This window comes from Caloenas nicobarica, chromosome 1 (assembly GCF_036013445.1).
Source record: "Caloenas nicobarica isolate bCalNic1 chromosome 1, bCalNic1.hap1, whole genome shotgun sequence".
In the NCBI taxonomy this organism is placed as follows: Eukaryota; Metazoa; Chordata; class Aves; order Columbiformes; family Columbidae; genus Caloenas; species Caloenas nicobarica.
Window position 1 is genome coordinate 200,933,204 of NC_088245.1, and position 26,674 is coordinate 200,959,877.

Consider the following 26,674-nt stretch of genomic DNA (forward strand, 5'->3'; position numbering starts at 1 on the left):
TGCACACTCCGCACACTCGCGGTCCCGCCGGGTGCCTGGCGGATCTCGGCCCCCCGCCGGCCGGGTTTGTACAAAGCGGTTGCAGGTGAGCCCTGTCCCTGCCGAGGCTGTGCTTAGAACATCGCCCCTCTCGCCGGGGTGTTTCGGGGCACAGGTGTGCGCAGCTCTGCTCGGAAGGCTGCGCCGTGCGAGCGGTGCGGGGCCGGGGCGGGATCGCCGTGGGGCCGGCGGGACCGGGGGGGGCGGGACCGCGAGGGCGGTGCGGCGGGGGCACCGCAGCCCCTCCCGCCCCTCCCCGCCGGCCGGGGGCGGCCGCTCCAGCTGACGCGCCGCAAACTTTCCCGCTCCGGTGCCGAGCTGCGCCTGCCCTCCGGCGCGGCGGCCGCGGTTGACATAGTAACCCCTGCCCGGGCCCGGCGGGCCGCCGCGCTGCCCTCCCTCCAACGGGGCCCGCGGCGCTGCGCGGAGACAGATCTGCGCGGAGACAGACAGATCTGCGCGGACACAGACAGATCTGCGCGGACACAGATCTGCGCGGACACAGCCCCGCAGTGCCGCGCTCCGGGCGGTTCCGCGCTGCTTCCGCGGCGCCCCGAGGGTGCCGCTGCGCGTCCGGGCGCCTCGGCCGCGGGACAAGATGAGCCAGGCGCAGCCCTACGCCCCGCGGAAGAGCAGCTCGCCGGCGGCCGGCGCCCGGCGGAACGACAGCCAGGACTACCTGCTGCTCGACGCGGAGCCGTGCGAGGAGAGCGCCCTGCCGCCCTACGCCTTCTACCCCGTGTGAGTCCCGCCGGCCGGCCGGGCGTCCCTCTCTCCCTGCGCGGAGCGGAATGGGGCGCCGGGCTGTGCGCGAACTCTGGCCGGAGGGGCAGGCGGCGGCGGGACAGGTGCTGGCGGGCGGGGGGCGGCCGTGCGGGGCCGCGGCCGGCGGGAGGTGCCGCTGCCGCCCGCTGCGCCCCGGCGGGGGCGGAACCCGTGGCGGGACCCGCCCGGGGCAGCCGCGGTGGGGACGCGGCCGTCTTTCCTCGTCGTCCCCGGTGGAGGAGCGGGGTGGTTGTGTTTGCGGCAGGCGGAGGAGCAGCAGGAGCGCCCCGGTGCGCAGCTGGCAGGACTGTCCTCCCGGGGCGCAGCCCGTGGTGCCTGCCCCGCTGTGGGGGAGGCGAAGGGACGCTCCGGTTTGCTGCGGGTGCGAGAGGCGTCGGGTGTACTTCAAACTAGCGGTATCTGGTGGGTTTAATACAGTCACAGAAATTTTAGCTCCTGCCATCAGCTGCTCCCACAGAGAGTGCACATTACGGGCGTGTTCACAAAACCATAGTCCTTGCCTTACCTCATTTTGTCAAAATCGTGTAGCCTCGTGTAATTTGATTTTTTAAGTTTTGCCAAATAATTATCCTTTAAAGCAGGGTGGAAGAACATATGCAATAAAAACTAAATGAAACATCAATTATAAAGGTTGCAGGAATCACAATTGTTAACATCCAGGTCAATTGGCATTGTGTTGACAGTGTCCCTCTGGTAATGGCTTGTCAGCATGACTTCTATAATTACCACTTGTTAACGCTTCTGAGGAGAAGCTATCCCACAGAGGGGGAAAATGAGTATTAAGCAATACAAGCTGAGTCCTACAGTCTCAGGTGATTACCAGAAGATGTGTACTTTCTTTTGTACAAATTGTATTTTATTGCTTAACTGGTAAATTCCAGTTATCAACCTCTCATAGTTTTTGCTGTTTTATCTATGAAGGGCTTACCAGCCACTGGCAGCTGCCTGGATATAGGAAAGGAATAATAGTAAGGAAGCTGGCAACACTCACAGTGTTTGATTGTTTATAAACTCAGTTAGGAGCAACCAGAGTTGTCAGAATTCACTACTGTATTGCAATTCCCAAGTGTCTTTGTAGAGTACTAATTCAGTATGCTCATGTAGCTACCAAAGCATACTTTCTTGCACATTGGACTTAAACCCTATCTCAAAACATAGGAGTGCATCTGTCTAATGAATGCTTTCTGAAGAAAAACCTCATGATGGTTTGTTCAGAGAATGGTTCTGGCTAGTGGACTTCAGCTTTGAACTAATATGGCAAATCTGAAGTTCCTTTGCTGTGTACTCACTGGGGACGGTTGTGCAGCTACAAGAGGATATATCTTGCATAAGTGATTCAAAGCATCTCTTAAAATCTGCAAGGTCTGTGTGGTGCTGATGTTTTTACTTCAGGAGTATAAGCCTGTGCTAGTGGCCCCTTGTCCAGCACACAAGTATGGAGATTGCCTCTCATAATCTCACAGTGCCTACAAAGAAAGCCTGCATCCTAGTCAAGTTGCTTTGTGGAACTAGGGTAGCACTAAATGCAGGAAGTTATCTCCAATTATGTCACGTCAAGGCCTTAGATGACTGATTCTGTGATGCAGATAGGTGCAGGACCCTAGAGTCCCTCCCTGATGGCAGGTGTTTCCATCCATCTTTGAGTTTTTAGATGTACGTAAGGCATGGAGAAACTGTTGTTTGGGGCTTCTCTGGGTGTGGAAAAGAGTCACTTAACAGGCAACCACTGCAAGGACTTGGTTGGCTGGCTGGGGTGAATGCAGTGAGTATAGGCCCCCCCAGGGTATGGTTATTGCTAAGCTCAGGTTTTGAATTTTCCTACCTAAATTCCACCTACATCATGTTTTAGGTACATTTTGCTGATCTGTCTATTCAGCCAGAAGTCATTAATTTTTCTAGTGGCCTTCACACGGTGAAGAACATAGTATATCCCAAACACGGGCCATTTGACTGTTTCTAATTTTTGTCATCTACATGCAGTAAGTATGCTTTTCTCTACTTTATTTAAAAATCGTCAGATGGCCAGTTTTTCCTGATGTTGTTGTGGTAGAGAATATTATATGAATCTTACCTTGTATCTATATAGTCATAAGGTCTCTGGAGATCCCGAGGATACTGCTGATGAAGGGCATGTATTACCCTGACAGATAAATTATGTGAAATCACTATTTCATGTGCTATGAATCTGCCTGGCCAAAGTGTGCATGCCTTATCGAGTCTATCTATGGTTTGTCAGTGTTTATTCTTCAGCTACTTCACCAAAAATGTGGTAGCTCAGGGAGCTGGTTGTGCTGCCAGGTGCCATATTTTTCATTGGAATTCCTTCTTTGAATCTTTGGTGACCATTTGATTATGAGACTAAACCTTGGAGTCTGTGGATCTGTCCATTGAGATAGAGCTCCACGTCCCTTGAGATCAAATGGTGTGTCTGTGCTTAAATGCGAACACAAGAAAATAACCCTGCAGATTACAACAGTTGATGTATTAAAATGTTTTAACTAAAGCTACTTATATTTCACTTAAAGTATCTATTATATCCAATTGCTAAGGTGTTTTCGTTTTCTTGGTTGTTTTTGTTTGTTTTTTCCAAACTGACTGGAAAATGATAGGCTTCATTTGCACGTGCAGAAGTGCTCCAGGAACATCTTGTGTGACGGTGATTAATGCAGAACAGTAATGCAGAATACAGCTGATGTCCAAAAAAACTGAAGCGTACCCCCTTTTAAACATTACTGGAGAGTAACGCACTTACTGGTGTGACATGGCATGTGACTGTTGCTTGACGAGTAGTCTGATACCAAGGCATAGTTTTCCTCAAGTCTGATTTAGTGCTAATGGTGATGTTATTGCATGTGTTATTTGTAGAACACAATTTCATGTGTTGTTTTCTGACTGCCTTTAAGTGTTGTAGTGGCTGGATAATAATAAGAAAACAAAACAAAACCCCTAGCATTTTAAGATAACTCTTTATTGTATTTGTAGCTAAAACCCTAATCTATCGAACTACTATAGTTTAGTGGTGTTACTCCTGAGCCTTGATATATAGTCAACTTATAACAGCAAATAATTATCTGGTTCCTCCCCACCTCCCCAGATGATTTTTCAGATAATTCATTAATTGTAAAATAACATGGTCACATGAAAAATCAGAATAACTGTTAGCAATCAGCCCACCTGCCTTGATGTTGTGTCAATGAGTTCAGCAGTGCTGATTGGGTCATTCTGTTATTTTTAGGCTGAGACAGTATAGTGTGCTCCTATATTAAATTACCTGTAAATTGGAAAAAATATTTGAAATACTGACCTGTCAATATTAACTAACTCTGTGAGCAGCAAGAGACCTGACACTTACTGGTATATTCGAGGCTTTGAGTTTCAGTGCTCTTGCTTAACAATGTGCGTCATCTCAAGTGAGTATGAATTGAGCACCCAGCTTTCTGAAGAACAGATTCGCTGTGTCCGAGGCAGCGGCTGCATCGGTTGGAAAAGGGACTTCAGCAAAGTACTCTGGGCTCAGCAGCCATGCCGAGTAGGGTCACACAGTCTTTTGGCTGTAAGTAGATAGAAGACTCTCGCCTTTTTTTAATGGTATGGTGCAAACCAAAATTCTAATGGGATTTTGTGCTGAAAAATCTTGCTTTTCTTTTGAATTTAGAACCCTTGGTAGGAAAAATCACACTTCACGCTATCCACAGAATTTGTAATTTAATTATTTCCAAAAGGTGAGGCTACTTTAAAAAATGTAATAATTGTATATTAGAAATGATATTCAAGTATATACTTTCTTTTTAGTAGTCTTCTTCAATCTAGTCATCGAATCTCACTCCTGATGCATCAAAAAATACATTGCGACACACATGTCAGAAAATTGCCTCCTGAAATCCAAAAACGGGGATATGTGTGGTGTTTGTGGTTTTTGTTTTGTTTTTCCTCTTGTGCAAGTATTTCATTGGCACAGAGCTAGTTAAAAACAGGATGGAAAGTGCGTTTTACGCTCTAACCCCAAGTCTGAGTGCCGATGTGCAGTGGGATTTGAAAGTGATAGTAGTTGTATGTAAACTTCCATGCTGAAAAAAATGCTATTGAAGAACAGATTGTCAGTGTACAAAGCTAGTGAGAATACACTAATTCAGTCAGGCATCTGGTTATATTGCTTATTTATACTTTGAGATATTTTGCACTGTGAAAAACAAATGTATTTGCTTGTACATGTAAGGAAGGATAATTATGCATTAAGATGTCAATTATAAAGTAAGTGAGGCACACAGATTATCAGATGAAAACAGGGGAAAAAATGTTGTGATGTGCATAACTGCCTTGAGGTGTAGATTATTCCTCAGTTTTTGTGGTTTCGGATCAAGTGTTTGTCAACATTATCAAACCCGATACTTACGTTAATACCCTTTCTTTGTTAAATAATATGCATAGTAGTTTCTTTCCTGCCTGCAATATAACAGTTTCTGCTATTGACATAACATTTTTATCTCCAGCTTCGACTATCTTGCTTGAAATGACCTGTAAAATTATCTTCCAGACTCTTCGTTAGACACAATCTCTTCAGGGAGTACTGCGCAGTGTGGCAGCTGTTTCAGATTGCGAGTCTTTTTGCTGTGTCCTCTGAAAATATGTTGCAGTAGTTTTGTTGATAGCAAAAGGTAGAACAGTTAGTAAGGAGGAGGTTCATTTCATTTTATAGCCTAGTGGATGGAACACTTTCCTGTGAATTAGGACTGATGGATCTGCTTCCTACTGGGCACAGGGATAAAAAATCATGTCTGGATCTCTCATGTTCTGGGTGACTGGATTTAATCCACAAAGCCTTGGGTAAAAGAACATCACCATTATTACCAAGCTCCAGAAAATCCAGCTTTTAGTTCCCTCTGCATTTACTACATGTATCTAAAACACAATGCTGCACTTTGAACTAAAGATTTGCTTAATGTTGAGTTGTGATTTTTTTTTTCCCCTAAATCCATTTTTTTTTTTACCCAAATGAAGAATAACAAATATTTTGTTTTTAATTAAAAGGAAATAGGTTTATTTTGATATTTCAGCCTGACAGGTTACTGCCTCATCAGAAACGAGCAAAAAAGAAACCATAACTGTGTTGGTGATTTTGTTGTTGTTGTTGTTTTTTGGTTTTGGATGAGACATTCAGTAAAGGTTCCTTTTAAAAGAGCAGCAGAACAGAACAACAGTATTTATTTCACCGTGGAGAGCTGAGGTGTGTTGCTGGTGAGTTCTGCTCAGCCCGTGGGGCGCAGGGCAGTGCCCGGGGACAGCGGCTGGTTTGGGGTCTTCCCCGCGCTCCGCTCCGGCACGTCCCTGGAGCAGACTCAGCATTCTGCAGATGGAGTTTTCTACCAGGTCATTTTATGCTTTGAAGCCGTTTGAAAAAACCGTGAGTTTATGCAGAAACTGGTACACAGCCTGAAAATTACCTCTCAAAGGTTTTGAACCCCGTTTGTTCATTTTTGGTAAAGACTTGTGGGTTTTGTTGGTTTTAGTTGTCGTGCACTCTTGTGTTCGCTGCATATGGTCACTAATTTAACAGTGGACTTCCCTTGGTCACCTACATTACCTGAGTGGTTTCCTGTGATAATACTTCATAATCTATTTTGCTCGACCTATTGCAGTATTTCTGTAGGTTTATTTATACCCATTCTTAAGAAAAGGATATATTTGTGGCTCGCTTTTATGTGGTTACCGAACGAATGAAAGTCACCTCCCTGCAGGACCTAATTTTCTAAAACTGGAAGCTTTCCATGTAAATATAAGTCGTTAAATTTGCAGGAGGGAGGTGGAATAGCGATTAAGAAATGCGTGGGATATGTATGGCACACCCTTCACTGTAAATGTTAATAACAAATGTGTTCTTTGTCAAACACCCTCCCAGCAGCGTTTGCCACCGCGGAAGCTGAAGGTTGTGACAAGTGGCTTCTTGAAGGCTTCCTGCCAACCATCAGTGTCCCAAAGGAAGGTGGCTTGGCATGGCGGGTCTGCCTCAGCAAGCTGTATTTAGACTTTCCACCTCTGCAACCATGAGCAAAAGAAAATTTTGGCAGTTAAACTGTATTCATCAAATTCTTTATGACTTGATTTCGTACCTCAAACTGTGATGCAGTACAAGGCAATGACTTAGCAAAGGGCTTCAATCTTAAAGTGCATAAAATGAGACTTACATTATGTTTGTGCACACATTTGTGAGTGTAGACACTCGCCGAGTCTGCTCGATGGGAGGCTTAAAGGATTTGGTTGATAAGCAGTATTTAAATGTAAGTTTTGATAATTAATTGTGGACAAAAAGCTTAGTGATAATTAAATTACATGCAGTTTTCTCTGGAATGGATTAAAATATTTATCTTGTGGTAGAATGGTTATTATTTGTCAAGCAGTGACAACTTAAATGCATAATCAAGCATACAGTTTTTAGCAAATTAGAAGTTGTGGAATATAATGTGAAGATGACTAATTAAAGTCTGGGTTTATTTTCTATATTCATTTCTATACAACTACATTTTTCATACCATTAGTACAATCAATTGATAGCATAGTTCTGTTGTCCTCCCCCAAACTAATATATCTAAGTAAATGTTTGTCAATATTAAAAACAAAACCAAAACAACAACAAAAAAAGGCAAGCTTTGGCACTGGGAATTAAACATGAGATTTAGTACCGGAGCCCCAAGGAAGTGGAGTGGCAGGGGAACTGCATATCCAGAATTGTCATTTTGGGTGTGTTCTCAAAGCTATGTGCGAAGTGTGGATAGCTTGTTTTCTGCAAGTGTTGAATGTAATTTCCTTTTTTTTTTTAAAAAAAAAAAAGTTACTGATTTGAACAAAATGGCAGTGTTGTGGATGTGGATTTACTGGGTGAAACCTTTGTTGTGGATAGGCCACTTTCTTTTAATGTGCAATAGTAGTGATGAAGTAAGAATGACAAATAGTAATAATAGTAGTAATCATGAATCACCAAGAAGTAGATGTGACACCCGCCTCTTTGCCCAAACATTCCTTCAGTAGTGCCCTTAGTCATACCAGTGTTAATTTTCTCCCTTATACATCATTAATTAAAACCCAAACCAACCTTGCCTGCTGCCAGCTCAGGAGAACATGTCTAGAATTCTTTTCTGCCCATAGAAATTTTTTAAGTACTGGTAGAGATGTCAGAATTTACCTTAGTGAAGAGATTAAAGAACTGAGGGTTTTTAAAAATTATTTTGTATCTGTGAGGCTTTCCCATGCAGGTAGAAAGAAGGCTCATGAACCAAAAGATCATAGCTGATGCAAATTGCATTTAATAATACCCCAGAAAACAGAGTACAGATCACAAGGTCTATATGATGCAGTGCTAGCAATTTTACAGAACATTCAGAATGGAGAATTTCTGTGAAACTTTGCTGCTTTGTTCCAAATCTTGAATGAAATGATGCATCTCTTTACAAATGGCTCCTCATATTCTTTTGAGTTAAACTCCCTTCAATGGACCAGGACTTTGCTGGAGAGCCCAGATGTTTAGCAGGTTCATATGACGAATTGACCTGAGTTGTAAGCGACCCACAGCAGCCGCCCCTCCTGACCATGTGCACAAACAGCTGTTCCAACAGACTTACGCTTGGCTCAGTTATGATACGCACAGGAGACCTCATAGATTTCTGATCACATGCTGGTTAATTGCTGCTAATAAGGGCAAATGACTATGGAGCCAGTTGAATTGTTGCTTTGAAAAGAGAGGACCTTGATTTCACCATTACACGTAGGGACCCACCACGTGCAAGCAGGCGGTGTCTGACTTGGAGCTGGACAGTAGCCTGAGACCAAGGAGGTCTTGAAAAGACTTTGCAGCCACAGCCATCCTGGTTCCTCCTGAAATGTTAATTTTGTGTATCCTGATCAGCTTAACTAGCAAATAGGTATGTGCCCAGCAGACTGACAGGGTGGACTACAGTGCTGGTTTGTTGCCTCCTGCTTGCTTCTGTCGGCAGTGGCGTTAGTTCCAGTGGACACTTCACAGAATCACAGAATGGCTGGGGTTGGAAGGGACCTCTGGAGATCATCTGGTCCAACCCACCTGCTAAAGCAGGTTCACCTACAGCAGATCGCACAGGAACGTGTCCGGGCGCTCACTTGGTTGTGCTGATTTTCCTCCTGACCCAGTCCGGGTTTCTCCTGTTGTGCACATTGACTGAATGTAGGAACGATGACTGATTGCTGCTTAGAAGCCTTTCAAAAGTGAAGATTCCCTCATCTTTGAGGAGTGATTTATGTTTTCTTTGTCTTCTGTAAGATGTTTTCTTGTGGTGTACATTTTTAGCTGTTCTAGACACTATTTTTCTCCCCTTTCTTAGAACAGGTAGCCAGGTCAGCCTGCTAAACTTTGTTAGTCCTACTCTGTGTACACGTCTTGGGCCAGCCAAGTGGTTAATAATCCAATACTTGGCACTTCGTGGGAGGCTCTCGAAGTGCTTTGCAAACAGGCGCGTTGCACGCAGTCCAGCTGTCGGCCTTCCAGCCGCTTGGCACCGATGTTTTACATCCCGGATTCCATCAGTTAAACACCTCTACAGCACCTGGCACGTCACGGGAGGATGGAACTGCGGTACCACCAGCCTGAAGCCAGGAAATACTTTTAACTCAGGTGCAGCTTGTGGGAGGATGCTTTGGAAGCTGGCATCGCAAAGCTCAGGAGCTCTGTGCTGTCGAGACTCGTGCCGCAAATGTCACGATTACCATTTCTTTGCTAATCACAGTGGAGGAAGGTGCCCTCCCTTCCCCACGTGCCCACACACCGAGTCACGTGTAGCAGGAGCACAGTCACGAGTGGGGGCTGTGATGGGGACAGGGTCTGGTACATCTGATCACTTAGCAGTGGCTCCCGCATCTGTCCCACGTGGGACAACTGAGCTGGAGTGAGATGTGGGTGACTCGCAAGCCCCACCACACAGGGAGCTTAGTGCCTTCAAAGATCCAGATATCAGTAAAAGAGTGGGTTGTAGGTTTTATTTTCATAAGCATTTTTAGTATGTTACAACGTTTGTGGTCACATTCTGCAAGTTTCTAACTATGTTTAGTTACTTATGTGAGTTCAGAACCATTATATTGATTTATTTTTTTATTTGTGGGTTGTTTGGTTGTTTTTTTTTTTGGTAATCCTTTCAGAAAACACAGGGAGTCTCTTTGAGAATTGTTCCTAATCAAGTATTTTTCATGATTGAAGGCTATAAAACAATTTTCCCTTCTCTTTTGCAATGCAATAATTGTTTTTCTGTATTAGTTTAGCTCCACTCTGCTAATCTGTGTTTTTATGTGTTATTTCCTTAAGCTAATTTAAAATTACTTTCGATTTTCAAGGAGTTTTTTTTTTTAATTTATTAAGGAAGTATCACACGTACTAGAAATTTCTAGTCTATTATCTGCATTTGCTAAGTTGGTTGGATTATCCATAAGTTGAAGATATATTTATTTTTTTTTCTTGCTGAATTTATTAATTTATAGTTAATATTTATTTTTTTTTCTTGCTGAATTTATTAATTTATAGTTAACTCCAGAAACCTACTATGACTCAAATATATTAAGTAGAGAAAGATTTTGAAATAGTAATTTAAAGGCTATGGAAGTTTTATTTGGGGCACATGTGGAAGAGGAGCTCTTTTAGAAGCTAATATAGATGTATGTAGTACTAGTGGCGCTTACTCAAAGGGACATCCAGCGCTCTGAGGATGCTCAAGCTTCTCTCAGCTCTGACACAGAGGACGAATGCATATGTTCATGGATCTTCCTGCACCACGTCCACTGCCTGGGTTTTGCTTCCTCTGTCCTGGTGGGAACACATGGACTAGGGTGGTTGCTCAGAGGGTTCAGGCTCTGTATGAGATCAACATAACCTATTGTACCAGGGAGGTGAAATTAACTTTGGTGCAGCGGGATACTTCAGGCTATTTGCAGTAGAACTTCTAAAATTTCCACTGAGACCTTGAAGTCCTGCTCTGACTAAATTATCTGAAAAACCAGAAGCAAAGAGCAGGCTCCTGGATGGCAGCAGTGACTCTTCCTCTCTTCTACCTCTTCTTTTCTCCTCCCTTTGAGAAGAAGTTTCCCATTAACTTCTCAAGACAGTTTCTGAAGACTGCTGCTTTTGTTGCTTTCTCAAGTGAGTCTTAGAATTTTACTTCTCCCCTTACAATGTACCATTTCATTCTCCTCTCTCTCTGTAAGTGCAGAAATCTGAACTCAAAAATGCAACAACCGTTAACAAAAATTGGATCGAAGTGCAGTAACGCTAAAACCAGTTAATTAACTTCATTGACATATTGTGGGGTTGGGATGGAATTTTGCAAGGGTAATAGATAGATTGTATGACCTCACTTTAGTATTCTTCAGGATCTTAAAACCACACAACATCAAAATCACTGGAATGCTTGGGCTGCAGTCCGTGTCACTGAGTCGTGTGGAGGCTGCGGGTCTGTAGCAGCTCCTTGCTGGCCAGGAAAGGCTGAGGTGTTACGGCAACGTGGCAGATACAGAAAACAAGCAAAAATTAGCGGGAGAGGAACGTAAGTTTCTGAAGATATGGAGTATATTATTTAAAACACTTTGTAGAGCACTGCTAACAAAAAAGTAAGTGATAGCAGTATCTCCAAAGGTGTGCAGGATGAGCACTGCCCGCGGTACAAAGCAGTAGAAGTTAATCTTCTCCACTTTTCTTCAAAAAATAATTGTAATGGATTAAGTCAGAAAACTATTTAATAATTCAGCAACATCTGATGTGAACACTTTGGTAGGTAAACAGCAACTGATGTGATAGTGAAATTTCAGCACTGCTTTGTATGATAAAATAATAATGATCTTACCAAACAAGCTGATATATAAAATATACTCTGGGATTGCTCACCCCACAGCCACTTCCAGGCTAAAATCAGTAACAGCGTTTAATACGTATCAAGAAGAGAAACTTAAAAAAGAATCTAGTTAGGGATTCACAGAGACAGCAAGGCTAATGCCTCTAGTCTTACAAAGCTGTCCGAGGATCTTTAGTGACCTGAGGTTTATGTGTTATTGATTTTTACATCAAATCTGAAAACCAGCAGAAATTTCCCTAGTTGTCAGTGAGAGCATCGAGAATGCTTTAAAGGGAAAGAATATTTTTTGTGGGTGAACCAGCTTCAGTTGGTGCAGGATTTGCGACATATCCCCATGGATCAAGGAGGAAGGTGCTGGTACGGGGCAGCGGCACGGCTGGGTACCTGTGCACCTTTTCTGAGCTCTGGCTGTGACAAGACTGACTTACTCCTAGGATGCAAATGTTGAAATCTGCAGAGGGGGATATATATTAAAAAAATCCTTCATTTTCATTAAAAACTTCACTTACAATTTGCAAAAGTATTAAATCTGATTATTTTAAAAATAAATCATAGTGATATATTCCATAAGCATCATCATTTTGCAGGGTTTCAGTTCCTCTCTCCGGATTTTTCAGTTAGTTGGTATGGATTAAGTAGTGTCGTTGATGGTGATGTAACTTTGCCTCAGAATTTCTTACAATTAAGGCTGTTTACAGACATTCTGTGGTGTCAGATCACATTCTCCTGTCTTGAGTTACACACATAGATCAACGACATAATCTTTAACCATAACCATAAATGTAACGCTTCTGTGGCTGCATGCAGGCTGGTACAGACTGAAGTTGAGAATGTGCTGTAAACAAGATTTTTCTCTGCAATTATTTAAAATTGTAAAACATTAATTGTATAAAATTTGCATGAAGTCTACCTGGAAAACAGGAACATTTTCTGTTCAGGAGTTAATGGAGGTCTTAGTTTTCAATATCTTGATGACTTGAATGTTCATCCAAAATTGTTTTCCTCTATTCACAAATTATTTACATGTAGACGGGTTTTTGTTTCAAGTGGCTAGCAACTGTCTCTGGAGTTTAAGGAGGGATCTTGCCCACTACTAATGACAGGGCGACATGCCATTTTCTCCTCAAGCCTGAAAGACACCAAATATAAGTCTTGTTTAGAGACATGAGGACCATTTTGGAGAACTGGAATTGCATGAGAGATGCGGCAGCAAAATGTGTCTTCTGAGGGAGAGGTAAATTCTGAACATTTATCACCTTTTCTGGAATAGTTTTAAAAAAATATATCAATATTATATTGGGAGAGGGCTAAATATATCAGCATTGTGATAGTAGCAAGCAGTTAAGATTGTTGCAACTTTATCAGCATAATATCCCACCTGTTTGCACTAGGTAAGCATATTTTTCTGTGATGCTTCTTGGGCTTGTTTGCACTTTGCTTCAGTTATGGTGTTTGTCCTGAATGTCAGCAACGGGTCACTAGTGGAATGTGTTCAGTGATGCCCATGGCAGTATTTTCAGTAATGGGATGATACAGTTCAGCAGTACAGCCAACCAGACTTTGCCCTTAAGAATGACTTGAGACCTTCAGTTGTGAGATGTGGGGTTTTGATCTTCTGAACTGTTAGCATCAGTGTAGCGAGCTGTTATCTCATCACTTGGGAGACTGAAAATCAGATCCCATTGAAGTTCTGAACAAGTTAGCATCATCCCACTTGGCACAACCTGGGAATCTCATTATAGTCTTGGCTGAAGAGTAGGATCAGCTTATCTCTTGCCCTGCTTAGTAACCACTGAGCTCAAGACTGAGACGCAAGGTAGAAGAGAACAAGAAAGCATCTATTGCTGCTATATGTACCTGAAATTATCAATTCTGAAAATGTAAGAGGCAGTAAATACCAAATTATGACTGCTGAATACCTTATAAAAAAAAAAAGGCAAGGTGCTAAAAATTATGTAACTGGAAGGAATGTTTCAAAGGAATATAGAAAATTAGAGATGTACAAAATAAGAATGACTTTTTGCTACCTATCTCAAATCATCAGTCAATCTTCCTAAAAATTCAGGGTCAGTTCCAGAAAACTGCAAAGCCAGCTGAAGCTTCTGTATATTTTCATGCCCTGGAACTGGATGTCCCAGAGTGGGAGAGGACTGTGAAACTATTTTCATGACACTTTTCATATGGAGCATATAGAGAAATGATAGACTAGTTTTATATCCCAGAGGTTATTTCTGTATGAGAGCACGGCTCTCGGTTCCTCACTCTTCTTACTTACTGCTGCTCTAGAGAGTACATAGTATAGCACTTACAAGGGGATCATGAGGAAAAAAAGCCTTGTAAGTAAACAAAAATTGTAAGTAAAACTCTGCAAGTGTATGTTGTTTTTCATTCCTCACCCCACCTTGTTCTGAGATGTCACCTTGTAGACTTGGCAAAACAGAACAATTTCATTTTTCCAATAGAGAATATATATGAACACTGTGTTCCCATTTTCCCAAAGCCATGTAAAAGTGAAAGCTGAGTAAGTTTGGAATTCCTGTTCATGTGAAACATTACTGGTTTTGTGTCTGTGTTCATGATTAAAAAAGTTACAATTTTCTTTTTTTTCCAAGGAAGTCTCGACAACACTCTTCTCAGAAATATTCACCATTCACTTTTTGATCCAAAGTGTTTCAATATGTCTGAAATAAGATGGTTTAACTTTGGCTTGTTGAAGCCACCCTCAATCATACATGAGTCCATTCAATGCTGTCTGGTTTTGTTTTCCCCCTCTTTGCTGAGCTGTTTCCCGTGATGCACACGTGCTGGGACTCCCTTGGCAGGCAGCACCATTCCGCGTGTATCCACATGTGCATGTTCAGCTGATGATGTTCTCTCAGGAGACCAGCCCAGGCAAGGCGATTGTGACCCAAACTACAATTCTGTCTCCCTTCATTAGGAAAATGTAGTTAATTGTTCTGTGGAGCTGATGCAAAGTGGTACATTTCAGATGACTTACAAAGCAGCCATAGGAATGCTTTCTTTTCCTCCACAATATTAAGGTTTGGATCCAAGGAACCTTCTCCCCTTCATTTTAATGTATTTGGTTAAAATCTGGTAAGTGAAGTTAGAAAAGCAAGAAAAATTCCTGCTGAAAGTTCTTGCTTTTCAGAACCTGTATTCACCACTGGATTAATGAAAAGGCCACTTTAATTCTAATTTTTCCTGGTTTAGTTTATTTCTCCAGCAGAAGAGTTTCCTTCCATCCCAAAGAACTGATGCTGGATGGGTCTTAACTCTGCTAGTGTACATGTCATTTCACACTAAAAATGCCTGGCATTGTTATTCTGCTTTGATTCGCCAAATTCCCTGGTTGTTAGTGTTAAGTGATAAAGGATGATGTTTCTATGTAATTAAAAGTTCTAATTAAATAATAGTTCTTCTCTAGAGTACATTGCAAACCTAGTATAATTTGATAAAAAGTAGAACTAAGAACTGGTTTTCATTGGTATTTACCATTGCACCATAATGTCAGTGCGCCAAAATCTGCATTTATGTGTCAGTTTGAATAAATACCCCTTAGGAAGATTTCTCATTTCTTTGTTTCACCATAGTGAATTATTTAGTGGCAAGGTACATTTGTGGGGTGTCAAAGACCGAGCTGCAAGACTTGTTTTCACTCGGGCAGAACAGAAATCTCAATCCACAGTTGCTACCTCCCAGAAAAGTGTCAGCAAGTTGGAACTGTTCTACTGTCTGTTGCTCGGGTTTCTTCTTGAGGATAAAAGTCCTGAGGTTTTGTCGGCATCTTTTGAAACTTTATTTTTCCACTGCGAAAGTGAACCTCTTGATTTCCATTTAGATCTAACAACAGTCTTTGTCAAGTGGCTGTAAAAGCCTCCCTCTCTTATTCTGTTATTATCACCTAACTGGACAGCTACAACAACTAATGATATTGTCAAATATAGTAGCTCAGGCATTTATTCTGTTCCGTGGGATCAAAGCCAATACAGCGTTCAGTGGATGCCAGGACTTTTAACACTTTTGAGTGCTGTGGGGGAGTGAGGGACAGAAGGTTCTTTAAGTGTTACAAATGTCACAGGAAAATATTCTGCAATTACGAAGTAACAGTAACTGTTAAAGGTCTCATTTTGTGTCTTTGATCTATCAAATCAGCTCTTTCACATTGCGACCTGTATTGGAGTCGTTATTACAATTCAGGTCTGAGAAAGGCAAATGATCTTTTCCTGCTGGACTTGCATGTGTGACTTGCCACTAATTCTGTTTTCACTAAAAGTGCCCCTGAGGTCAGGAGGGCAAGTACTTTTTTTGTGCATAGCAGGGAACAATAAACATTGTCATTGTTTCTTTATTCTTATAAACTAATTACTTTTTAATAACAGTAATCACACTTATTAGAAGTAAACCAAAGTAATTACATTTACATTTTACGTTGTTTTCCCTTTTATGTAGGCACACATGGAAACGCTAAGCAGTTCTGCAGTGGCTCTTTATCCTGAAGTTATACACTGATTTTTAGTGGAATTCTCCCTCTTTTTTTTTTCTTTTTTTTTTTTGTGCAGAATGCATATTTCTTCAACCTACTTTGCAGCAGATAGTGGATAACATCTACAGAAATAACTCTGCTCATTCCTTGTTTTCATTGAATTTGGTTTCATGCGTTTTATCTGGTTTTAATTTTCTTCTGGGTAACACCACTTAGCTGTTCTTTTTGTTGAATATGGCTTTGTTTTTAAAGTACTTTCAAGGTAGATTTTATCATATTGCCTTGCTTCTTCCATTTAATTAGTGATACATCACATTTACATAATGAAAATAGCTTCTTCCTAACATAGATGCAAGAAGAGTGTAGATAGGCACACTTCATTATTTTCCCATAAGCAGATGAGGAAGAAAAAAATGTCTCCTGTGCTGGAACTAGAATTATCGTGGAAATCTTTATTTCATCCAAGAAGGAAAAATTGAGTTAGATTTATTATTTTCTCTGAACTTGTTAAAAACCAGAGTTCCTAGTTACTGTCAGCATTTCATTGTTGGTTGAGTTACTCTGAGCTTTTCTAGGAAATTTTCATTTTGTAGAAATACTTGGTTAGACCAACATTTGTATTAGCTGATGGACACATTTCATTGTCTTACAGAGTAAAATGAATGAACACATGGATAAACATGTTAAGGTACTTAATCAGTCAAATATGACTGCTAGAAAATCATACCTACCACCTTTTTGGAATTCTATTTGATATATTGTTGCATATCCATTTCATAGGAAAAAATTACCTCTAGAGTAATTGCTGTCATTAGTACAGTTATATCCTCTTCTGCTTTTTTGCAAAGCAGAGACAACTTATTGTCTGTTCTTCCTCAGGTGCTGAGCAGAACACAGAGGTGCCACTTCTGCAGAAGTGAGTTCTGTGTCACCAAACCCTTGTCACTTGTCTAATTCCAACAGGTTCTCCTGTTGCTCTTTCCTTTTCAGACATTGAAAAAATCTTTAATGCTTCTCCCGTTACTCTGACTAGACCTGAGGTTGTTGGTTGACATTTTCCTAATCAGTTATTTATGTGGCTTTCATTTCATAGCAGTCCCTTTTATCTACAGTTCCATCCACTCATAACTTACCATATTAGTCTAGTTCTCCTTCAGTCACATGAGACGTGTTCAGCATGGAGGATCCCTGTTGTTAAGGTAGATATTTTTCTCTTATCCTTGTCTTATTGGCAGTTTTCTTCAGTCAAGAGCCGTCACCTATGACAGGTCAAGATTAGTGAGAGATATACAAAGAATGATATCTGGAAAGATATTATATTTTTTAAAAAGAATAGGATCTGAATTATATTTCAGCATGATGAACTCTTCATTTATTGTCTATACTTAACATTTGTTGTTATTTGATGACGTCTTAGTATTGCTGTATTTCATATCTGCAGTTCTCTGAGAAAATCAGACTCAATCGTCAATGGTAGTGATGAGCAGGCCAGCTTGATGTCAGCTACGTTTGATGTTCATAGTCAAATTTTCAAGAAATAGATAGAGACCGAATAGATCTCACGAGGGTAAAGGAATTACTCAGTTTTTGGTTACAATCCAGAAGCTGACAAATCTGATTAAAGCACAGTTTATTCCTGTGTTGGAGTGTTAGTTCCGTGCTGACTGGAGGGCACGCTGATCTGCTGTGTCCTGGTTTCAGACTCGCCGGTTTGTGTTGTACACTGTAGATTTTATGGGTAAACCATGCAGGTGTATTTCCCCTCATTCAATTAATAAAGGTTTGCAAAAATAAAGTGAAAGTATCATATTTAGACTTCTTACCTTTGGCAGCATTTCCCTGGCCAAGTAGCATGGGAAGCAGCTATCTTAAATGCCATCTCGTTAAGGCATTTTACATGACTTTTATCATCTTTTTCCTAGTCCTCTCCAGCTCTTCTGTTGGAGAGGTTTTTTGTGTTTCTTTGACCTTTGCGCTGATACCATACTCTATCACCTGGACCTATAACTCTGTATAATAAACTGTGCTAAAGATAATGGTGAAAATTATGTCTGACTCATGCCAGAAGTAATTTACCCCACTAGGAGAACAGGGAAAAGGAAGAAAAGGCAATGTTGTGAGTTCAGTCTGAATTCTTTGCCAGTGTTTTGCCCTGTGTTTGCTTGAATCTCCCTATGCATTTCCTGGATTGCTGCATTACAATTGGATTTAGATGCATTCAGTGACTGGCATGAGCTCATTAAATTGTACTGCGTGACACATATTTGTTTTCTGTGCTTCTACAAACGTATATATAACATTTGCATACTCCCATACAGGTTCCCTTTTTTCCCCTTTTTGAAAACAGATGACAGTAAATGGAATTAAAGGAAATTGCCCCCTGTCATTAAATGATCAAGGCAGTGAGAGCTCAGCAGAGCTGTTGGCAGCACTGACACAGGCTCATGTTATCCTGTCAGCCGAGCATCATGTTCCTCCTCGTCTGCTGAAGAGTTCTGTGAGTAGATGGTGGCTGGACCTTACATGGGCATGAATTCTGTGGAGGCAGTCAGGAGTTTCTTCTCCCTCCCCATCACATGGCACCCCCAAGGGGCATTGCAGCTCCTGAGCTAAGGAACTGTGTGGCACTGCTGCCAGGAAACCTTTGGGGTTACTGAAAGACGCAGAGAGGGACAGGGAGAAGATAGAATCATAGAATCATTTTGGTTGGAAGGGACTCTCAGGATCATCGAGTTCGACCGTAACCTAACTCTAGCACTAAACCATGTCCCTAAGAACCTCGTCTAAATGCCTTTTTAACACCTCCAGGGATGGTGACTCCACCACTTCCCTGGGCAGCCTGTTCCAATGCCTGACAGCCCTTTCTGTGAAGAATTTTTTCCTAATATCCAATCTAAATCTCCCCTGGCGCAACCTGAGGCCATTTCCTCTTGTCCTATGACTTGCTACTTGGGAGAAGAGACCAACCCCCTCCATGCTCCAAGCTCCTTTCAGGTAGTTGCAGACAGCAATAAGGTCTCCCCTCAGCCTCCTTTTCTCCAGGCTGAACAGCCCCAGCTCCCTCAGCTGCTCCTCATCAGACTTGTGCTCCAGGCCCCTCACCAGCTTTGTCATCTTCCTCTGCACTCTCTCCAGCATCTCAGTGTCTTTCTTGTAGTGAGGGGCCTGAAACTGAACACAAGATGCCAGGTACAGCCTCACCAGTGCTGATTACAGGGGGACGATCACTGCCCTGGTCCTGCTGGCCACACTATTCCTGATACAAGCCAGGATGCTGTTGGCCTTTTTGGCCACCTGGGCACACGCTGGCTCATGTTCAGCCGGCTGTCAATCAACACCCCCAGATCCGTGTCTGCCAGGCACTTTCCAGCCACTCTTCCCTGAGCCTGTAGCGCTGCCTGGGGTTGTTGCGACCCAAGTGCAGGACCCGGCACTTGGCCTTGTTGAACCTCGTAGGATCATGTCTCTCTCCTACAGGTACATCAAAGGGGTGGCTGAGGTAGCCAGCCTTGTGGGATGCAGAGTGAGAGTTATTTTGCACCTTGCACTTGTTTTATCCGAGTTAGTTTTTGAAATGTGATGTTAGCCACCACATGCCAGTTCATAACTTTTAAATGCAAATTACCATCATTTAAAGGCTTGAAGTTTGAGCAGGAGTTTAGGGAGTGTCAGCATGGCCTAACGTCACACTTTTTAAATGAAAGCCTACAGAAGGTCTGAAGCAGAAAGTCTTCTCAGTCCCTGGGCACCCTCTTGTTATTGCAGTAATATGGGTAAGTGCCGTGCTCTTGCATTTGGCAAGTGATTGCAAATATAAGCAAAGCAGTTGAGTCAGAGTATGGCATTTTCAAACAAGGCCCTATAGAGCCAGAGACACAAATATTTACCTCTTGAGCTTTAATCCAATGTCTGGAAAGGAGAAGACTCTTGGGTTTTCATGTTGACCAGGCATAAAGCTGGGAAGGGAAAAGCTAGAGTCCTAGCAAGTGTTGTCTTGTTTGTAAGCCTGAAATCAGTTTCGTTTCCCCTGTTTGAGTGTGTACCGCCTAATATTTTCATACTTTATTGCAGATGCCAAACACAGGATGATGTCTGTTCAACTCCGCAGATTATTGTGTCTGGGAAAAGACAGTGCTCTGTGGAGCTCACCTGCTGCTGGTAGATCGTGATGACAATAAGGAGAGCAGTTAAATACTGTTCGCTGTTTACTCCGCGCTGGTGCGGCCTCACCTGGAGCACTGTGTGCAGGTCTGGGTGCCACAGGATGAAAAGGCTATAAAGCTAATGGACAGTGTCCAGAGGAGGGCTACGAAATTGGTGGAGGGTTTGGAGGGGAAGCCGTATGAGGAGCAGCTAAAGTCACTGGGTTTGTTCAGCCTGGAGGAGACTGAGGGGAGAGAGACCTCATGGCGGCTGCAGCTGCCTCACCAGGGGAGGAGGAGGGGCAGGGCTGAGCTCTTCTCTGGAGACCGGTGACAGAACCCGAGGGAATGGCAGGAAGATGTGCCAGGGCAGGTTTAGGCTGGACATGAGGAAAAGGTTCTTCCCCCAGAGGGTGCTGGACACTGGAACAGGCTCCCCAGGGAGGTGTCACGGCCCCAGGCCTGACAGTGTTCAAGAAGAGACTGGACAACACCCTCAGACACACGGTGTGAACTGCGGGGTTGTCATATCATAGAATCATTTCGGTTGGAAGATACCCTCAGGATCATTGAGTCCAACCATAACCTAACTCTAGCACTAAACCATGTCCCTAAAGAGCCTCAGACTTGATGATCCTTGTGGGTCCCTTCCAACTCAGGACATTACATGATTATAAATATTGGACAATAAACGTATATTGAAGAGGCTGACAACTGAAGTATGAGAGATGCAGCTGTAGGACTGCGGTACTTAAGATGCAATCCAGCAGAATGCCATAGAGTCCAGATTGACAAAAGCAACAGTAGCTTTATAGTGCAAATGTTAAAATGGAGGGTGCCACAGTAGTCCATGTGGTTTGCCTGGTTTCTGTGTTGTTCTTAATCACAGATGCCAGCCAGAGAGATTTTAGTGTCTGGGGAGACACAAAAATTTAAGTTCCAGTACTTAACATTGGTGTACAGTGTTCATATGATAAGTTAGAAGGATAGCTAAGCAAAGAGGTATTATACATATATTGAATCAACTGTTTCTGTATGTGGGTTTTACAAAGCTTTAAAAGGGACTATACGAAGGCTTTAAAGAACTTCCCAGTTTTGCTAATTTAAAAGGGGATAAAAACATTTATGAGTTAGTTTGCCTAGACAGAGATTGAAGGATGATTTGGCATAGATAAGCAATAGGGCTTCATCTGCTAAGAGGTTCTATCAACTATAAGATATTAAAATGAGAATTAATTTAACAGGGATACTTTTGTTGTTGTTTTTGTTGTTGTTGTTGTTACCCGAGACTATTTAAACATGGCAGCACTGAGTTGTGGCGTTAACTGACAGCAGAGTCAGTAGAAACAATCACAACATTCCATCCCTGATTGAAGAACAAGAATTTGAAAATGAGGAATGCTGACTACAGGGAAAAATCAACCGCTCATTTGATTTAGAAGAGCAAATGAGAATACTTAAGCACTAAAAACCAAACCTAAATATATCTGAGGAAGTGTTTGAAAACATAGAGTGCATCTTGGCTGCAGTCAAGTTGTTGAATAATCTACTGCCAGAAGTTCAGCTCTTCTTACAGAAGACAGTGAAGATGGGAACAACAGTGCTGTAGTTTTATGGCTCTCCTGAAGTAGCTCTGAAAGTTGTGGTTTATGTTACAGAGAACTAAGTTACAGCTTAATTTAGCCATCTAGCATCTGTCCAGTTTAGTTATTGCAGGTGAAATGGATTTGACCAAGTATTGCTGTACTTATGTAAGACCTTCTTTACTGGTGATAAAACATGTTTTCTGCACTACTCCAGATATTTACCAGTGGTCGTTGTGTACTCTGAAAGTCTGAGTAGGTTCCCGATTACCTGGATGACTTTCATTCTTACTGATTCGTCTGCCCTGTGTGTGTGTGTATGCATTGTGGGAAGTGTTTTGTTTTGATTTGAGAACCTTAAGAATTTGCATTTTTAGCAATTAAGTATGACTGTATGATTTGTAATTTGCAAAACTGCAAAAAATAACTGTACTGTGATCCAATTTGTTTGATGACAGTTCAGACATCTTCATGTTTATCTTTACAGTTCATATCAATTTACAGAAACAATTCCTTAGGATAATGGTACAGGCAATGTCATAAGTGCAAGTAAATGAGACACAGATAAATATTGTGGTGATAATGGGAGCTTTATGTATGTCAGCATAACCACAGAATGATCAGTGGTTTTCTAACAGCTTACACCATCTGGAGATCACCCTTATTTTTGACATTGATTAAGGGAAGGGAGCAGCGTTTGAAAAAAATTTATATGGATGGACAACACTAAAAAAAACCATTGTATTTGAAAAACAAATTATTGTGAACTTAAAGCCATTTTTTTCTTATATATAAACCCTCTCAAATAGTATGCTTCTTTTAAAATTACAAAGATTAGTCTTTCTGATTATGTATGTTCATTTTGTAACATCACTTTAGAAGGAGAAACGTATTGTATTGGCAGTTCTAACTACTGTGAAAATAAATGCCATTGATTATTTCTATCTGATATCATTGGATTTATGACATTTCCAATTTTGAGAGTTACAGATGAATTTGCTAAAGTGAGCCTCAAGATTTGATGACATTGCCTGTGTCTGATCACAGCAGTATTTTTTATATGTATTCTGTCAAAATTTATACATACTGATGTGTCAGGAACTCACTAGTTGGCTGTATTTTTTCAGTTACAAGTGTAATACCTTCAAGGAAATTTAATGGTGAACTTCGAGTGTGAACAACACTGAAACTTTATTTTGAAGTTACATCTCAAGATGTCTATTACACTTACAAGCTGTGAGCTTTCAATAAGGATTTCTGTACTGTGAGTTCATCTAATTTTGATTTTCAGGGTTTCTGAACCAGGTAAATAACATTATATTTTTTTTCAAGAATAGATCAAGTTTTTCAACTTGGGGCAAATTGTTATTCTTGACATCTTTATCAGGTGAATTTAGTGAGGCAGATATTATCTGTGCTTTCTTTATTCTAAAATGTACATTTCAGTATTACCAAAGTTCTTGTTTAGGGCCTGAGGGTGTAATCTCAGTTAATGAAATAATTAGAAAAGGAACAGTTAATTATATGCTGTGTGGAAGTATCTTTCCACATAGGACATATGTTTAAAGTTTGCAGTATTTACTGCACATTGCAGAGAAACTGAGGCAACTTTGAATTAAAATAGGTCCTACTTTTCATTCACAAGACTGATTCTGATCCTTGTACTTCCATTGGGAAGACCCAGACCCAACATACAGCTCTATTCAGTGTAATACTTGGGGAGAAGGTTTGTTCATTCCCCAGTTAGAATGTCAGGTGCAGTATTTCTAGTTGAGCTTCTTGGAAAGCATCAGAAATACAATTGACATTTCAGGGACTTTGGGTTCAGAAGAGGCAGAGACCCTACAGAATTCTGAGGCTGGTGGCCCCATTGGCCATTGCCTGGGAGAGGCCTGAAAGTGGAGTCAGGGCGGGAATGTCATCGGGGCATGAAACTTGACAGATCTGTGACAGTTGTCAAATAACTTGACTATGAGCAAAGGTGAAAGAGAGTTAAGTGGATGTGGCCATATTAATTACATCATTTGGGGAACTACTCAAAGATGCTGAAGTGCCACATTGAGGAGTCCTCAAAAAATTCTTAAAAGAGTGTCACATATTCAGACTGAAAATACCAGAGAGTGATAGTAGTTTAAATGGCAATAATAATTAGCAGAGCTAAATTGTTGTAAAACCAATCATGGGTGTCTTCAAAGTGCAGTTCTCCGATTTGAGCTTTCATCATCACTGGACATGACCTTTGTCATCACTTTCCTTAAAAACAACAGCTTGCAATGTGTTGTATGTAATATACTTGGTCATTGATATAATTAATTTGACCACTGGAGTTAATCACTAGAGAGAAAGTAATTTTTAGTGCACAGTTTTCACCAGCCTAAATGTAAAACTCTAAGATATCTAAACGAGTGAAAAGCCGGTGAGCTATGCCCCAGGGGTTTCTGGTTCTCTGTGTCAGTTCCAGTGGGAGTGTGTGCTCTGGCTCAGGTGCCCCGTTCCATGTGGTGCTTACTTTGTCTATGTTATTTAGGTAAATATAGAAATGCAGAGCACAGCATATCTCAGTGGTGGTGTAATACTCAAATATATATGTTATTTGTGTTTAAATTAATCTTTCAGGCAAATTAACTTCCATGCATTTGTTCCTACTTCACAATAGAAAGTCTCTGGAATGCATTTTCATATGGGTATTGAAATGTCAAAGGGCCATGTAGAACACCCAGCTAGGGAGCCCATTAAAATTAGAAGCTCTTTCATCTTGAAACAAGCTTGAACATCTTAAGTATGTTCAACAAGTAGAACAAGACCTATGAGAGTCTCAGCTCTGCCATTTTTTCCTGCATTGTGTCAGTTAAATTGGACATACAGAGCAGTGTCAGTTCCAAAATAAACCCTTCATAGCCTTTTATTTTTTTATATACTTCGTGGTTTGATTGTGAATCTTTGCTGACTCGATTAGTCCTTTTTTTTTTTTTTGATACTGTGGATTGTGTCTTAGTTCCTTGTTTTCTATCAATGTGCTTTTGCAATAATTTCTGGAATAGCCTACTCTGCAGACACCTTCAAGCCTTTCATTTTTTTCCCCCATGCTTTCTGCTTCTGTTTTCTCTTTCTGTGTTTGTCTTCTTTCTTAGCAAACTATCACTTCTGTTTCTACTACTTTCCTCTCACGTATCCAGAAATGCCTATAGTTTGGTTAAGATGATCTCTTAACCTTTTTATCTTCCATGATAGAAAACTGTATATTTGTCCCCATGATATTTATTTTTTTAAAAAAAGAATGTCCTAATTCTCGTTAACTCCTTTGCCTTTTAGATATTTTTTCCAAGATCTTATTTACTGCTTACTGAAATGTATCTTGCTGTAATCCACTATTTCGATTTTGCCATTGTACTTCCTTCTTGTATTATAACCGTTTCCCTTTTCCCTTATTGACAAGGCTTTCATTTTCCCAACTAGGCAACTTGATCTAAAATACACAAAATTAATTTCCTGTTGCTCTCCAACTGTTTTGTAAGCAAAAAACTAGATAGGTGACTGAAATCAATCTCTGAAATATGATTGATAAAAAATAAGCTACATTTCAGTTAGATACAAGCTCAGAAGAAGAGTTATAAGGCTGTCACTTAAAAGGAAATTTCATGTTGGTAGAGTTGATTCAAACATGTTATGAAAGGAATAGGGAAAATATTACAATCATTTTTTCCAAGGCTAACCGAAGCTTTCAGTTTCTAAAGGCAATCTTTCCGTTGCCATTTTTGGTTTTGATAGCTCTGTCAAATAGGGGTAATATTTCATGACTGCTGAATGGTAGATGTACTAACCCTGTTCTAAGAACAGTACACGAAGTTTTAGAAAAAAATTGGAAGGAAAGAATAATTAGACAAAATGAAAGAAAATACATTGTAGGCTAATGCAAGACTAATTATATATGAATAGGAAGGACAACAGAGCTAATTTTCAAGAACTCAGTAAAGCATTTGATACAATATCACGTAGGATGTTTTTTCTTAAGTGTAAGAAGATAGTTGTAGTTGAAGGAATTGTTTTAATGGAAGGCAATAGGGTGTTGATTTGTGGTTTCCGAATGCCTCATTTTTACAGTTTTTCTTGATGTAACTCCTTGCCTAGTCCAAGGGAATAATTATTCCTTTCCTCTTTCGAGTATTACCCATCTGAAAACTTTTTTATATTGTGAAAGTCTTTCCTGATTGAGAATAAACAACCTAGTTCCTTCTATCTTTTCTCGAGCTCTTTTTTTGACCTCAAATAATTTATTACCACACATTTGCCTGTGATGATTGGGTCCCTATTCAGTCATTTGCAAAAGAAGTTGCCTTTCAGAAACAGTTCCTGTTTCTTATGTTTCTGTTTCCAAAATATTTATTCATTTTCTCAGTAGAAAGAGAGGCTAGCTCTATAATGATAAATGAAATGACTTTTGGAAATGTTCCTGGGTACTGGAATGCAGCCATCTATACTACAACATTGTTCATACTCCCCAAATCATAGAACAGTGTAGGTTGAAAGGAACTTGTGCAGATCATTTAGACCAAACTCCTGCTCAGAGAAGGTCCAACTATATCATGCTGCCCCTGGCATTGTTCAGCTGGATTTGAACAGTTTTGATTTTCAACAGTGATGATTCCACAAATCCTCTGGCCAACCTGTGGCACAGGGAAGGACTCTTTTTTTTTTACACCAAATCTGAATTTCCTGTGTTGCAATTTCTGCCTGTTGCGTCTTGTCCTTTCACTGTGCACTTCTGAGATTAGTCTGGCT

The 26,674-nt window shown here is 41.2% G+C and overlaps 1 protein-coding gene across 1 annotated transcript in view; it reads left to right on the plus strand.

Annotated features, from left to right (window-relative positions):
• Window positions 1-574: 574 nt before the first annotated feature.
• The window catches only part of TRPC6 (transient receptor potential cation channel subfamily C member 6), a 96,605-nt gene continuing 70,505 nt past the window's right edge, over window positions 575-26,674 (plus strand). Inside the window, exon 1 of the mRNA XM_065632548.1 lies at window positions 575-780. Within this exon, the coding sequence (XP_065488620.1) occupies window positions 638-780 (143 nt within the window). The 5' untranslated portion in view covers window positions 575-637. The remainder of the gene's footprint in view (window positions 781-26,674) is intronic.